This window comes from Lampetra planeri, chromosome 28, assembly GCF_965212315.1.
Source record: "Lampetra planeri chromosome 28, kcLamPlan1.2.h2, whole genome shotgun sequence".
Taxonomy (NCBI): Eukaryota; Metazoa; Chordata; class Hyperoartia; order Petromyzontiformes; family Petromyzontidae; genus Lampetra; species Lampetra planeri.
This window is the reverse complement of record NC_136134.1, coordinates 11425747-11440405: the sequence shown is the minus strand read 5'-3', so window position 1 is coordinate 11440405 and position 14659 is coordinate 11425747. Positions and strand designations below refer to the sequence as shown.

At 60.3% G+C, this 14659-nt stretch overlaps 1 protein-coding gene across 2 annotated transcripts in view; it reads right to left on the bottom strand.

The window, feature by feature from the left end:
• Window positions 1-14659, bottom strand: part of LOC144728464 (agrin-like) — a 144147-nt gene that overhangs the window by 16990 nt on the left and 112498 nt on the right. Inside the window, exons 4-10 of one of the 2 annotated variants that reach the window (XM_078607928.1) lie at window positions 7351-7566; window positions 5954-6178; window positions 4688-4915; window positions 4047-4253; window positions 2990-3214; window positions 1289-1486; window positions 532-732 (exon numbers count right to left, since the gene is read on the bottom strand). In XM_078607928.1, the coding sequence (XP_078464054.1) occupies window positions 532-732; window positions 1289-1486; window positions 2990-3214; window positions 4047-4253; window positions 4688-4915; window positions 5954-6178; window positions 7351-7566 (1500 nt within the window). The remainder of the gene's footprint in view (window positions 1-531; window positions 733-1288; window positions 1487-2989; window positions 3215-4046; window positions 4254-4687; window positions 4916-5953; window positions 6179-7350; window positions 7567-14659) is intronic. The other variant, XM_078607929.1, reaches the window with a different exon arrangement.

Genomic DNA, 14659 nt, shown 5'->3' with positions numbered 1-14659 from the left:
GCATGCACGCATACAAACGCACGGGCACACGCACGCGCGCACGCACGAACAGACAGATCCGCACAGACACACATGCACGTATGGACGCACAGATGTACACACACACACGGACAAATGTACGTTGGGATATCGTCAGATTGATGGTGGCATGGACAGACAGACAGGAACCACTGGTTTTCGAAGAGAGAGCGCAACTGAGAGGCGCGAGATTAGCAGCAGCCACGCGGTGCTACCAACAATTGCCTCTATATATGAATGCGTTATCGGCCAATAGACGAGTGTTTACATGTTAGGAGGAAATCAGAGCACCCGGAGAAAACCCAGGCGTGTGAGGGAGAAACACTCTATCCCCGTACAAATGGAACAAGTGGAGTCCACATTTCTGCCACGGGGGCGATCCACCGACCCTTCATTGCCTCCACAGCGCTGCTAGATTATGGGCCAGGCAATTAAAATTGGCCAAGATAAATGAAGAACGCGACCCCCGGTGACCCCCGCCCCCCATAGGACGAGGGCCTGCGGGGGGCGTACCGTCGCAGGCGCCGTCGTGGGTGACGTTGAGGACCTCGCGCAGGCGGCAGGCTGTGGCGCGCAGCTCGCAGGCGCTGGGGTGCGTGCGCCCGTCGCTGCCGCACACGGGGGGGCCGCGCTCGCCCGGAGGGCACGGGGGGCACGAGCAGCGCCCCGACAGGCACACGGCGCCAAACGAGCACACCTCGCCGCCGCACGTCTCTGTCGGGGTGGGGGGAGGGGTGGGGGCGGGAGGGGCGCGCACGTGTAGAGGCGTTGACGTGCGCGGACGCGCGGAGACACGGACAGACACGCGGACACATGGACGCGCGGACACGCGGGAGTATACAACGTACGCACACGCAGCGGACACGCACCCTGACACACGGACGCCGCACACGCGCGCGCAGTCGCACAAGTGTGGACACGCAAATGCACATACAAACACGCGGGCACGCGTATCGACACATACACACGTGCTTGGGTTGGCTTTTGGACACGTGTACGCGTGGTTCCGGGGTCTTTGTTGCTCAACTGCATTGCAACTCCGAGCAACGTTGTGCATTCGCGAGACTCGGAGACTCGGCCGGTGAGGCCACATCGAGCAGCTCCGTCAGAAGGACGACCACAGCCCAAGAGCATCGGCAGTGAAGGCGGCTACAGCGGGGCATCGCGGGGAGGTAGGTGACGTGCCAACTAGCCAGCGCACGACGGGGCAGCGCGTAGAAACCGCCTTCTGCCAGAGCAATGTGGAATTCCAGCGCCGCGGGACACTTACTGCACTCGCCGCGCGACGCCACGGCGATGTGGCGCTGCTCCGCGCACGCGCGCACGTTCATGTCGCACTCGCCCGCGTACGTGCGCCCGTCCGTGCCGCACACGGGGCTGCGGGCGCCTGCCGCGCACACGCCGGGGCACACGCAGCGCCCCGCCTCGCCGTCGCACACCGCGCCGAACCGGCAGCCCGAGCAGCGGTCTGCGCCGATCGGCGGTGCGGGGACGGCAGGGGTCGAGACGACAGGCCGGGCGGGTTGGGCGGGTCGGGCGGGCCGGGCGGGCGAGGGAGCCGGGCGGGCGAGGGAGGCGGGCGGGCGAGGGAGGCGAGCGAGCGCAGTCCAGCGGGGGGTGGGGGGGTCACAGCCGTGCAGCGTCACCACCAAGGAGGGTCGGTCGTAACGGTGTTACGGAGTCGGGCAAACGGCCACACGCACGCACGGACAGACAGACGAGCGGACAGGCAGTTAGACAGGCAGTTAAATAGGCAGTTAGACAGGCATGTAAGTAAGTGGTCAGTCGGCCAGGCAGATGCGCAGACCCACAGTCAACGAGCTGGCCGCCTGGCCAAGCGGCCGTAATTGCATGGAAATTGAGAATGGCGAACTTGGCTGGAAATCAGGCAGGCGCTCTGCAGGTCATGTGCCTAACCAGGTGCCTAGTTAGGCAGGCACGCGGCTAGCCAGGCTCCCAGCCAGGCACCTTGCTAGTTCAGGCAGCCAGCCAGAGGCAAGGTTCACGGCACAGTTAGTACGGGGAACACAGCGGGAGCAGCGGTGCAGCAGCTTAGGGTGTAAGCCGCGCCGTCGCGACGCGCAGAGAACAGAAAACAAAGCGGAGCGGCTCATGCGGAGATGCGCTGAGCTCAGGCCCACGATGGCATCTCCTTCGCACCGGATCGCCGGCTCAGCTGCTGGGCGAGATTTGCCAAAATACGGAGCGGACGCCGAGACCGCGGTTTAACGAGATGCGAACGGCGGGGACGTCACGGGAACACGCCGACGGGCGCGAGCGAGCGGAGGCGCACCGTGGGGTGGGTGGGGGGGGGAGCGAAGGAGGAGCCGACGCCCCGCGCCGTATAATCGGGATTTACGGAGTAAACAAGCGCGGCCGGGCTGGGCCCCCGTCAGCACGTAACTCACGGGGGTCGGGGGGAGACGACGTTTACGGTGCCTCCTCGCGGGTGCACCGGGGTCTGGTTTACGCGTCGCGGTCGGGCCGCCCGAGGGTCTGGCGACCGCGGCCGCGGCGCGGCACCGGAGGCCGAGCGCCGGGGGAGGGGCCGTCGCGTGCCGCCGCCGCCATCTCTGGCGGGCCGCGCTTTGGGGGCTGCGGCCCCAAATTCTCGCCGCGGATTTTACTTCACGGGCCGCGTGGGCCGAGTCGCCGACGTCGAAACTCCGGCCGAGGGACCTTCGGTGGCCGAGCAGCGGTGTCTCACGCGACATCCGACAATCGTGGTCTGTCCATAACAGAGGTTTTCTAAAGCCTACGTGTTAAATCGTCTTTCGCTTCTTGTTCCTAACCCGGTTTTTGACCGTGGAACCACGCGAGCCTTCGTGGGGAAGTCTATCTCGGAAGCATTCCCGAGTACGCCGCAACGAGTGAAACCCTCCTCGCGTGCCGTGCGCGCGGTGTGCCGCGTGCGTAGCTGCGAGCCGCGGGCGTGCCGCTCGTGCGCCAAGCGCGCCGCGTCAGCCCTCACCGCAGGCCCCGCGGTGGCGCACGCCGATGGTGCGCTGCATGGCGCAGGCCATGCTCTCGAGCTCGCAGGTGCTGGCGTAGGTGTGGTTGTCGGCGCCGCACACCGGCTCGTAAACGTGCGACGGGCACACGGCCTGGCACTCGCACACCGGCGCGCCGCCCTTGAGCACGCAGCGAGCGCCCGTCCCGCACCGCACGCCCTGGCACGGGCTCGCCAGCAGCGGCTCTGCAGCGGGGGGGGGGGGGGGCACGAGACGGTGGCGGGGGTGAGCGTGCGTGGAGGGGAACACGGGCACATCTGGGGGTGCGGGGGGGGTGGCATCGCGAGGACTAGAGCAGAAGGATGTCTATGAGCACCAATGCATCGAGGCCTTGTGGCTCATTTCCCGTTTACAGCCCTGCAGAGAGAGTGGTAGAAATTCCACATTCCCATGGCAGCGGCAAGTCCATCCATAGGACAACCACCGTTGACTCCCTAATAAAGTGGTGCCTATTTTATTGACCCCAAATGGATAATGATGGGCGAGCTCACATGGCGGTTGTGAATACGGAATGAGAGCGTGCGTGTGAATAACGCCTGTGGCTACGCTTTGAGCCAGCACCATGCCTCTGAATCGTTTTCCGCGCCCTCCGATCCGAGGGCGGCGAACGGATACCCGTGGCGCGCTTTGCAATCTCTCAATCGTCATTAATTTAAAAACTCAACTATTTTTTTTCCCAGGTAAGGCCCCCTGCGCTGCTATGTAGCTCTTTTTCAGAAGCGATCTGGCTAGCATAACGAAGTGGCTTATCACGTGGAAATTGATAGCAGCCAACTCTCATGTTCCTAAACATGGAGGGGAAAACCGGAGGACCTGGAAAAAAATCCACGCGACCACAGGGAGAGAGACACGCAAACTCGAAATATACAACAGGCGCGATCGAACCTATGACCTCCTGCAAACCAGGCGAAGGAGATAACATCTCGCCATCACCGCAGGATTAATTAATCAATATAATTAGTATTATACTTCCGAGGGCGCCGCGCGACTGCCCGCGTTGGCTGCCGCGGCACTCACTGCAGGGCCCGTCGTGTTCCACGGGGACGTCGGCCCCCTCCAGGCAGGCGGCGCGCTGCCGCTCGCATCCGTTGCCGAAGGTGCGCCCGTCGGTGGAGCACAGCGGGCGGAAGGCACCGTCGCACACAATGCGCTCGCACGAGCAGCGCGCCACCCCGCCGGAGACCGCGCAGAGAGCGCCGTGCTGGCACGGGTGTGGGCACCTCTCTGAGATGGCGGGAAAGAGGGAGGGGAGAGGTGGCGGGGGGGGAGGGGTTAACATCACCGGGCGATGCGGCCGCCCGGGCCTGCGCCGTGGTTGGCGCCGTGGGGTTTTGCTGCGCGGGGTTCTGGGGGTCGCGCTCAGCGCGGCTCTGGGGGGTGGTCACCGACACGCTGCCACTCTTCCCGTCATCGTCGTCATCGCCACAACCGTCATCGCTATGATCGTCACAATCACCATCTACGTTGTCAAGAGCATCATCATTATCATCGTCAACTACGCTGTCAATTTTGTCACCGTAATCATGACCATCCCCATCATTATCAATCAGTCTCATCAACTTCGCCATCATCGTCGTCCACGCCAACCGTGCTGTTACATTGTCACCATTATCCATGCTGCCCGCGTCGTCACCGCGTCGTCGCCGTGGCATGGGTACCGTGCTGGGCGCACTGCCCGCCGTGGAGCCTGCGCAGCCTCAGGCCGGCCCGCGCCCCCGCGCGCTCCAAGTGGCACTCGCTGGCGTAGGTGACGCCGTCGTCCCCGCACACGGCGCCCGCGTCGCCCTCGGGGCACGACTCCGGCGGCGGCAGCAGCACCGCCTCGCGGGACCGCGGTGCCACGCGGCACAGCTCGTCGGGGCCCGGCGTCACGGCCGCGCACGGATCTACCGAGGGGAGGCGGAGAGGGTGGGTAGCATAACAAAGCTGTCTCTCTGGTGTGGACCAATCAGTTTCAAATATATCATCAGTGTATGTTTTTTGTTTGCATTTTGACCACAAGTATTGTGGTTAATGCAGACATGATTCCTTGTAAAAGGTTTCAGTTTGGTGTTTTAACAACTTCACACCTGTTTTGTTGCCAGATAAAAGGGGAAAAACGTATTCTCATTAAAAATGTAATCTGCGAGGACACACGATGATCCAGACGAATTTGTGTCTTGGGTCGCATGGCCACCGTGGCTCGTGTCTTCAATTTTCCATTGGTAAAGGAGACGTGCGCAGTGGCGTGTTGATGTTCTGATGTGGTTGATGGTTCCACCAGTGGGTGCGTGGGTGAGTGGGTGGGTGGGTGGGTGAGTGGGTGGGTGGGTGGTTCCACCAGTGGTGTGTGAGTGGATGGGTGGGTGAATTGATGGTTCCACCAGTGGTGCGTGGGTGAGTGGGTGAGTGGGTGGGTGAGTTGATGGTTCCACCAGTGGTGCGTGCATGGGTGGGTGAGTGGGTGGGTGAGTTGATGGTTCCACCAGTGGTGCGTGCGTGGGTGGGTGAGTGGGTGGGTGAGTTGATGGTTCCACCAGTGGTGCGTGGGTGAGTGGGTGAGTGGGTGGGTGAGTTGATGGTTCCACCAGTGGTGCGTGGGTGAGTGGGTGAGTGGGTGGGTGAGTTGATGGTTCCACCAGTGGTGCGTGCGTGGGTGGGTGAGTGGGTGGGTGAGTTGATGGTTCCACCAGTGGTGCGTGGGTGAGTGGGTGAGGGGGTGGGTGAGTTGATGGTTCCACCAGTTGTGAGTGGGTGAATCGACGGTTCCACCAGTGGTGCGTGGGTGAGTGGGTGGGTGAGTTGATGGTTCCACCAGCAGTGTCTACGAGGAGGAATGTCGAAGCTGGGAGGTGTGTGACGTGTGGATCTCCAACCAGGAGGTGATTTTGGACTTGGCAGCGCCCATCTCCGCGTGACCCACCGACCAGCCATAGGGCACTCACCGCACTCCCCGGCGAACTTGTAGCGGATGTCGGTGGCCGTCTCGCACGCGCGCTTGTTCATGTCGCACGCGCTGCGGTACGTGGCGCCGTCCGTGCCGCACATGCTGGCGTTGGCGGCGCCGGCGCACGAGGAAGGGCACACGCAGCGTGGCGGCGAGCCGTCCGGCACCGACACGCAGGAGGAGCCCAGGCCGCAGGCCACGCCGCTGCACGGCTCACGCGCGCCTGCGAGAGACAGAAGATCCCCCGCGTGGCCTTCAGGATAAGCGCCGTACGCGAGCTGCGCCTACGAAGCCCGGCATGGCGCGCAAGGAGGTTGGGCGGTCAGTGCCGATGTTTTGTAGACACCGCACCGGGCACTCGTCTAAAGTGGAGTCGACCTACGGGAGGCCCAAGATCGGTTCTAATATTCGTCACCGATATTGGTCGCGAGTGGGGAATCGAACTCGTGCCGTCGAGGTTCGCGGCGCGACGCGCTAACCGCCTCGCCCCGCCGATCCTCGTACGCAAGCACAAAGACAAAGACCTGAGCGCCATCCGAGCCGGGTCAGCGTGGGGTTGTGGCGACTCTGCAGGCCGGGCGGTCCCCATTGCGGTGTCTCTGTAAACACGGAGCGGGGCGCTTGATGACTCCCTCCTGGGCGACCTCGTCTAGGACGGGTGCCGCTCGCCCAGCTGTGATTGCTTCCTTCGCCCTCGGCTAAGCGACGGCCTCCGCTAACACGCACGCCCCCCCCCACCCCGCCGATGGGGCCGGGGTCCGGGCCCACCCAGGGTGGCACAGCGACAGCTTAGAGGCCGCTCAAGGACAGTACGGTGATACCCGGTGCCCACCGCTGCCGCCACCGCCGCTGCGGCTGCTGGGGAATCGCGAGGCAAGGAGAGGTGAGCGTGGGATAGCGGATCGGAGGGGGGGGGGGGGAGGAGGAGGAGGGAGTGAGGAGGTTGCCAGCTCTGACTGAAGCTATGCCCGGGAGATTTTATTGTATTCAACATCACGAAATGTGATTAAGTGTACTGTTCGACTCGTTCGCAATATCAAGCCGTTCTTTTATTGTGTGTGGGTGTCAGGAGTGTCATTGATTAAAGTGAACTTCTTTATAAATTATGTGCATTCATTGTAGGATTTATATTTCCTGATATCTTGCAAGGTGCACTGAGATCCCTGGATGAATTGCGCCTTAGATATGTAAATTATGACAATCATTTATTTGATTAAAATATCCTCCTCGGCCCAGCGGCGGAGCCGTTTGCTGGAGAGGCTCGTGGGTGGAAAACTCGTGGAATAAAAAAAATAACCAAAGACAGACAGACGGACGGACAGACGGACGGATGGACGGACGTGGCTAAGGGGTCACATCCCCCAACACGGACCGGCGAACGGCGACGCCACTCACCGCAGGGCCCGCGGCTGCTGACGCGGATGCGGCGCTGCTGCGTGCACTGGGCGCGCTCCAGCTCGCACTCGTTGGCGTAGGTGGCGCCGTCCGAGCCGCACACGGGCGCCACCACGGCCAGGCAGTCGGCGCGGCGGCACGCGCACACCCCGCGGGCCGGTTCCTCGGGGTCGCGCTCGCACACCGCGCCAAACCCGCACAGCACGGGGCGGCACACTGCGGCGGGTCGGGGGGGGGGGGATCGGAGGTCGGGGGGCAGGGGTCAGGGGGCAGTGGTCGGGGGGGAGGGATGGGAGCAGGGGTCGGGGGGGCAGGGGTCAAATGGCAAGGGTCGAGGGGCAGGCCAAAGAAGGAGACAGTGTTAGTGGACACACGATACCATGAGGTGCCCAAGTTTGACTACTCCGGGCGGCAGGGTGGAGGCGGAGCGGCGGCGACTCCTCGTGCCTCGCAGTGAGGAGGGCCCTCATTGTGCTCAGGCTCAGTTGGTACGGTCCGGGTCTTGGAGTGGTCCGGTGGGGGGGCGAATCAAATCATAGGTGGGGTGAATTGTGACAAGCCTGGTCGCATTTGTATTCCCTGGTTCTGATCACAGCACCAGGCACTTAATTCTGGCTGAATCCATCTAGGGGAGGCCCCGGGCAGGGTCAGACACCACTCGCCGCTGATGCTGTCCATGACGAAGAATGGAATCCAGGTCATTGGCTTCGTAGTGCAGTGAACGATTACACTACTGCTCCCACACACACACACAAGGCAAATATACCCCATACAGCCCACAGGTTGCGCGGGCAAGTGCTGTTAGCGACCACCTATTAAGGACGGCAGGGCACACGAGTGGACTGCACCACGCCGGGCCGCCTTTGCCTTCCCAGTGCTGAAGTTTGCACACTGCAACAGATATACATTTTAAGGCTGAGGCGACCTAGGAGAAGACCGGAATTTGGCAGTGCCTTTTTTTGGGGGAAGGAATGGGGGTCCGAGACCGGTTCAGATATCGCTCACACCTGATGTTAACCGTGGTCGGGTCTCCACGTTTGTGGTAGCGCAGCGCGCGCTCTCTCTCTCTCACCGCTCCACACACATAAACACACAGCATCAAGGACAAAGACCTCCCGCAGAGCCTGGAACGAGTGCTGTTAGCGAGCACCTACGAAGGCCGCCTTTGTCTCATTTGAGGCTGAGTCGACCTAGGGGAGGCCCAGGACCGGTTCAGATAATCGTCACTGCTGTTAACTGTTAGTGGGAATCGAACCCTGGTCGCCAGGTCGACAGCAAAGCGCGCTAACGCTGCACCACCGCTCCTCACACAGAGGTAAACACCTACACACACACACGTGATACCCCCCCCCCCCGCATCCCCCACAACGCCGTGATCCATGCTCCAGTCAGCACCGTTCCGCAAAAAATGCGGGGTTATCTGAAAACACAGAGACAACATCCGTCATGCAGACTGTGTGCAGGGCTCACGCCAGCGACGCTAACGCACACGCCGGCGGACACGCTAATGGACACGCTAACGGACACGCCAACGCGCGCGCTAACAGACACGCTAACGGACACGCCAACGCGCGCGCTAACAGACACGCACACGCCGGCGGACACGCCAGCGGACACGTCCCACGAAGCCGTGCGCACAGCCCCGCGCCCCCCGGCCCGCGGAGGAGGAGTCAAGCGGTTAATGGACTCGCGCCGCCGCTCTGCCGAGGAGACTCACAGCTGCGCGCAGCCAACACACTCCTCTGTTTATGTTTCTACTATTTATTATGTTTTGTATGGTCTTGCTTATGCACTGCTATTTACTCCTTTAGCCGCAATGTGACATCATCGTATACTTTGGATGAATTATAAATAGTATTACGTTAATAATATTAAGCAAAAGAATCAGATCTCATTTGGGCAAGCGTTGAATGGATGGGTACCTCTGCACTCGGCAGAGTTGGGCTCGCTTGAACCAAGGCTGGCGAACTGCCCAGATGTTGATTGTCAAGGGCTCTCTCTCTCAGATATGGGTCCGTGTTCGAGGAAAAACTGTATTGTACGCAACACAAAAACATGATTTGCATTGATGCGGACAATATCAGTCACATTACGGATATTATCCACAAGCACGCAAATTGTCATACTGTGTTGCGGCACAGTACACGGTGTAAATCAATATAATGCCGGTTATTTTACCCAGGAAAATCTCGCCGAGTCTCAAGACACATCTTCAGGAGGGTGCTGCTACATTGTGATGTTTGGCCAGCTCCGCCACACAGAGGGCACTTCCCAATCGTGACCCCGATTCACGGCCTGGAACTCCCTTCCCACCCCAGCCGTCCGTAAGCCGCCGACTCCCTGCCACTGTCCAAGCCCAAGGCTCAAGGCCTCTCTCCTCTTTCATCAAATAAATATCCCCACTGACATGCAGCCACATCTCGCAGTATAAATACACTCACTGCGATTGTAATTCAATAGAATATTCCTCCCCAGCCGCTCTCCACCACTGTGCCCCCGCTGCCCCCTGCCCTGCTCACCCTTCACGCACGCTGCCCCCTCTCTCACGACCTCCCTGCCCAGCTCCCCCCCAACTCTCACCGCACGCCCCCCCACACACCCAAAGATAACGCCCCGAGACGCAGGATCAGAGCGAGACGCCGTGGGATCAAAGGGAGACCCGACGGCTGAAAATGAAAACAAAAACAGAGAATAATCCCGACCCCCGACCCGCGGGGGCTTCTTCATCAGCGGCGCTGCGCTAAATCAATCGCAGGTGGCGCGCGGAGACACGGGGAGCGCCATCTGCCCAGCGTTTTCCCAACCGCCGGGGAGAGGCGGAGGGACCTCTGCCTCGCGGGGACGTTGGCCGTGACGCAAGCCGGCAAAGGGGGGCCTCCGTTTCACGGTGGCCGAGATGTGAACTACCTCGCCTGGCAAACAGGGCTTCGTGGGTTCGATCCCGACCCTGACGTCTGCTGCTGTATATTTGGAGTTTGCGTGTCTCTGTCTGCTCGTGGTCGTGTGGATTTTTTCTCCGGGTCCTCCGGTTTTTCCCTCCACATTTAGAAACACGCGTTTAGAGTATTTGGCTGCTATACATTTCTACGTGATGAGCCACTTGGTTGAGCTATCATTTGTGAAAGGCGGGTCGCTTCTGAAATATAGCTTAAATAGCAGCTCAGTGGGCCTGACGTGGTAAAATAAAATTTTAAAAAGTTTCGTTTTCAGTTTCGGTGGAGGATTCGGCCTTGCGGAGAGGACGTCGCTCGGGAAGAGAGGCTCAGGCAGAGACACGCACGGCGCCGGCCGCGTGACTGCCCCACGACGGGCGTATGGATGGGAGTCGCGCCTTTCCTGCCTATCCAGAGTAGAAGCTTCACATGTGCCTGTCTGTTAATGTTATTAACGCAATATTTTAACTGTGTAGTGATCTACTCAGGAAATCCACACTCCCCTTTTTTCAGGAGGGCCCCGCTACTTTGGGATGCTTGGCCAACACCACCGACATCGCACGTTTCAGCTCGGGGAGGAAACCAGAGAACCCCGGGGAAACCAACGCGGAACAGTGGGAGAGAGGACCTGCAGACCCCACACAGTCAGCAATCGAACCCAGGCCCTTGTTGCTGTGGGGCACAGAGGTGTTACAAAGCGTCCCCACTGGGCTACCAGCAGGCACGCATGCTCCCGCCGTGACGGGGGCTTCTCACCACCTACAGCAGCACAAAGCCTTTGGAGTTGAATCTCATGTCGAGGTTCAAACTGCCGAGGCTGCTGCTGCTGAGGCTGCTGCTGAGGCTGTTACTGAGGTTGTTGAGGCTGTTGCTGTCGAGGCTGCAGCTGCTGGCGTTTAAGGCGCTGGGAGCTCTGCTTGCTCATCAAGTGCGATTATATATTTTTCCAAACGTCTCTGTTTATTTATCTCGGCGGCCGCGCGGGTTAATGACCTCCACCTGCGCGGAGTAAGTCACGGCCGGTGTGTTTACGCGCCGTGTCTGCTTCTTTTTTTCCCTTCCCGCGAGGAGCGCGTGGAGAACAGTGCCGCCTCCGCTGCTTCAGAGTCCGCTCCCGCTTGGCGGAATGTCGACCCCTGGCTCTCGACCCCTGCGGCCCCACGCCCGCATTGCGACGGCTCAGCCCCACGCAAATCGCTCGCGCGCCCAAGTCCCGCACGCACGCTCTGCCGCACTTAACTCACCGATTAGGTCATTTGCGGGCGGATCGCGCGGTTGTGGTTGCTGGTGGTGGGGTAAAGTGCGGGTATCGCCACGAACAAATGCTCCGAGGCCGCGTGAGTGGTGAGTGTGGGCACGAGGCCGCGGTGTTCCCCCCGCAGAATGTGCGATGTGCTATTGCTCTGTGGTGGAAATTTCTGCAATGCGATTCCAGGGCCGAGCATTACAATGGAACGATGCCTGTTGACTTGGGAGTGATCAGTGAATGTCTAACTGGAAGCGTCAGAACGACTTTTGGGCTGTGGCACGCACACCCCCCCCCTCCCCGTAGAGTCTCAACAGGCTGTTGGGGCAAGTGCTGTTCGCGAGTAGCAACTATGAAGGCCGCGCACGAGGGGGTGGGCGGCCAGCACCACGCCCGGCCGCTTTTGTCTCCCCAGTGCTGATATTTACACACCGCACCAGGTACCCATTTAAGGCTGAGTCGACCTCGGGGAGGTCCAGGATGAGTTCAAATATAAACACAGAGAATACACACAGGCACATACAATACGCAGTGAATACACACACACACATGAGCACGGTTGGCTACAAAAGGTGCGATGACACATAGATATCCGATACATCTAAAACAAGGTCAGTTCTGTGGTTAATTCAGCTATGTTGGGAAGTCAGTCCTGACCTGCTAAGAAACTACGGCTGGCGGAGGAGGTGCTACAGCTGGCTGACACGATGCAGCAGGCCCACTCCCACCGTCTCCAGCATCTCACGCCCGAGAATGAGGAGGCTTACCGCAGCCCATGTCCACAAGTTCGGAGCGTCCGTGGGGCGCCGCAAGGATGCACGCTGGCGGTCGCGGGTCGACCACCAGCGCAACTCCCACTAATGTGATCATGCCGGGGAAGAACAGCGATCCGATATCCGACGCCCACCCACAAGTCTGTAGATTTGCGGTGCAATTTTGTAAGGTCCCGGTGGTGGGGGAAACCCTCGGTCCAAACAACATCATCCGGGGGCAATGGGGAGCGCGATCCTGCGATAGTTGCGGAGCCTCATAGGTTGAGGGAAGTAGCCCAACCTCTGTGAGGTCAAGTTTATTTTGTTTAACCGAATGAGAACTACAGATAATTTTCGTAAGCGACCGGGGCATTAGTCTGTCCGGTGATGTTTGCCCCGTTTAGTTTTAATTGCGGTGGAGGCCGATGTCCCCTCTGCCGAGGAAGTGTGAAGAGTGATCCGGAGCAAGAGAGCCGGTAAATCACGAGGCAGAGATGACCCCCAGAGCAAGTCAGTAGATAAGGGAGGCGACAGTGTGCAGGCTGCCTTGCGTGCCGTTATCGTACCTGTTTGTACCACAACACGAATGTAACAACGACTGGGAAATATCCCTCCTCAGCGTGAGGGCAGAAAGGTCCTGGCACGGATTATCCAACATCGCCATGCCAGGCAGCACACGGAGAAGCTTGAGGAGCCCCGATGTGGTTTCAGGCCAGGGCGGTGCTGTACGAATGCCGTAATCTCTGTCCATCTCCTACAGCGGAGCTGCGGGCAATTCCAATTGGGCCTCCATCTACAATTAGCACGGTTGGCTACGGACGGTGCGAAAGAAGTTCAACCTCCAGACATACAAATGCACAGTTACACACAAAGACACGCGTACCGATGCACACATCGTCCCTTTTCCTAGGCTCGTATAACTATTATAACTATAACGGTGATGATTGTTGCTGGCCGCTATATGTCTTAGGGATATTTGGGCTGAGTTTAAACAAACACAGACACAAAAACAAAGGTCGCCCATATAGCCTGAAACAGATTGATGGGGCAAGTGCTGTTAGCGAGCACCTACGGAAGCCGGCATGGCACACTAGGGGGTGGGTGGCCAACACCACGCCCGGCCGCCTTTGCCTCCCCAGTGGCGATGCTTACACACCGCACTTGGTACTCATTTGAGGCTGAGTCGACCTAGGAAAGGCCCAAGACCGGTTCAGATAATCGCCACTGGTGTTGGCCGTGAGCGGGAATCGAACCCGTCTCACGGGCTTCGTAGTGGGGTGTGCTAACCACTGGGGCACCGCTCCCCAACATGCACAGGAGCGCACGGCGCAGACGCACGGAGAGGGCTGGTCGCCAGCTCTCGGCGTGGAAGGCAAATGAAAGGGGCCTCGTTTGAAGTGCAGCCACAGGGAACAAAGTGTTTCTCTAATGCGAGTCGCATGGCGCACACACCTGCGGTGCCAGCGCGCCCACGTGCGCCCGCTACCTCAGAGGCAGGAGGCGTGGGGGCGGGGAGGCGGTACGAGCCAGACCGCGACGACCAACCCCCCCCCCCCTGCCGCCGTCCCGCACCTTGCCCTCTGACCCAAAGCGCACTCTGACCGCGGACGACGCTGCCAGCGAGCGCTCTCTCGACCTATCTTCGTTTCTCCCCCCTAGGTCGACTCGGCCTTAAGTGGGAACTTTGTTCGGCATGCGAACCTCGGCCGGGGCGTGCACTCCGGCCACAACGCCTCCCTCGTGTGCCGCGCCGGCCTTAATAGGCGCTCCCCAACAGCGCTCGCCCCCATCGGTCTATTCTGGCCGGATGCGCCGGCGTCCCAGCAATCCGGGCTCAATTCCTGGCCACGCCACGTCAGAGTCAATTAGTGCCCGAGCCTCCCCTAGGTCGGCTCAGTGGAAATGTTTGGCTTTACGCAACGAGGCACGGTGAATGTGGAACCCGAGCGCCACCCTCGGTGATCGCGCCCTTCAAACAAATCGCTCGGTTGTTGGCCCTGAGCCAGCGGTGGAAATTCCACATTCCTATGGCAAGGTCGAGATGACGAACCAACAGCTGTGGACTTGGTGCCTATGAGGTGGCACTCCTTTAACCGACCCTCAGTGACGATGCGCACGACGAGTGTCAATTCTCGTGCGTCGTGCCCAGGCCCCGCCGGCCAATGTGGGGGGGGGGGGGGGGTTTCTCCTGAAAGAGTCCCGGGAGACTCGGCAAGGCTCTGGCGAATGGCGGACAACTTCAGCGTGCTATTACATCGTCCGGCCCGCGAGCTGGAGTCGAACTCGCAACCCCTGCGCTCGCGAGCCGGGTGAAGCCGCTCGCAGCTGCGCTTTACAAAAAAAAAGTGGACACGTGAAAACAAATTTCTGAAAAATAC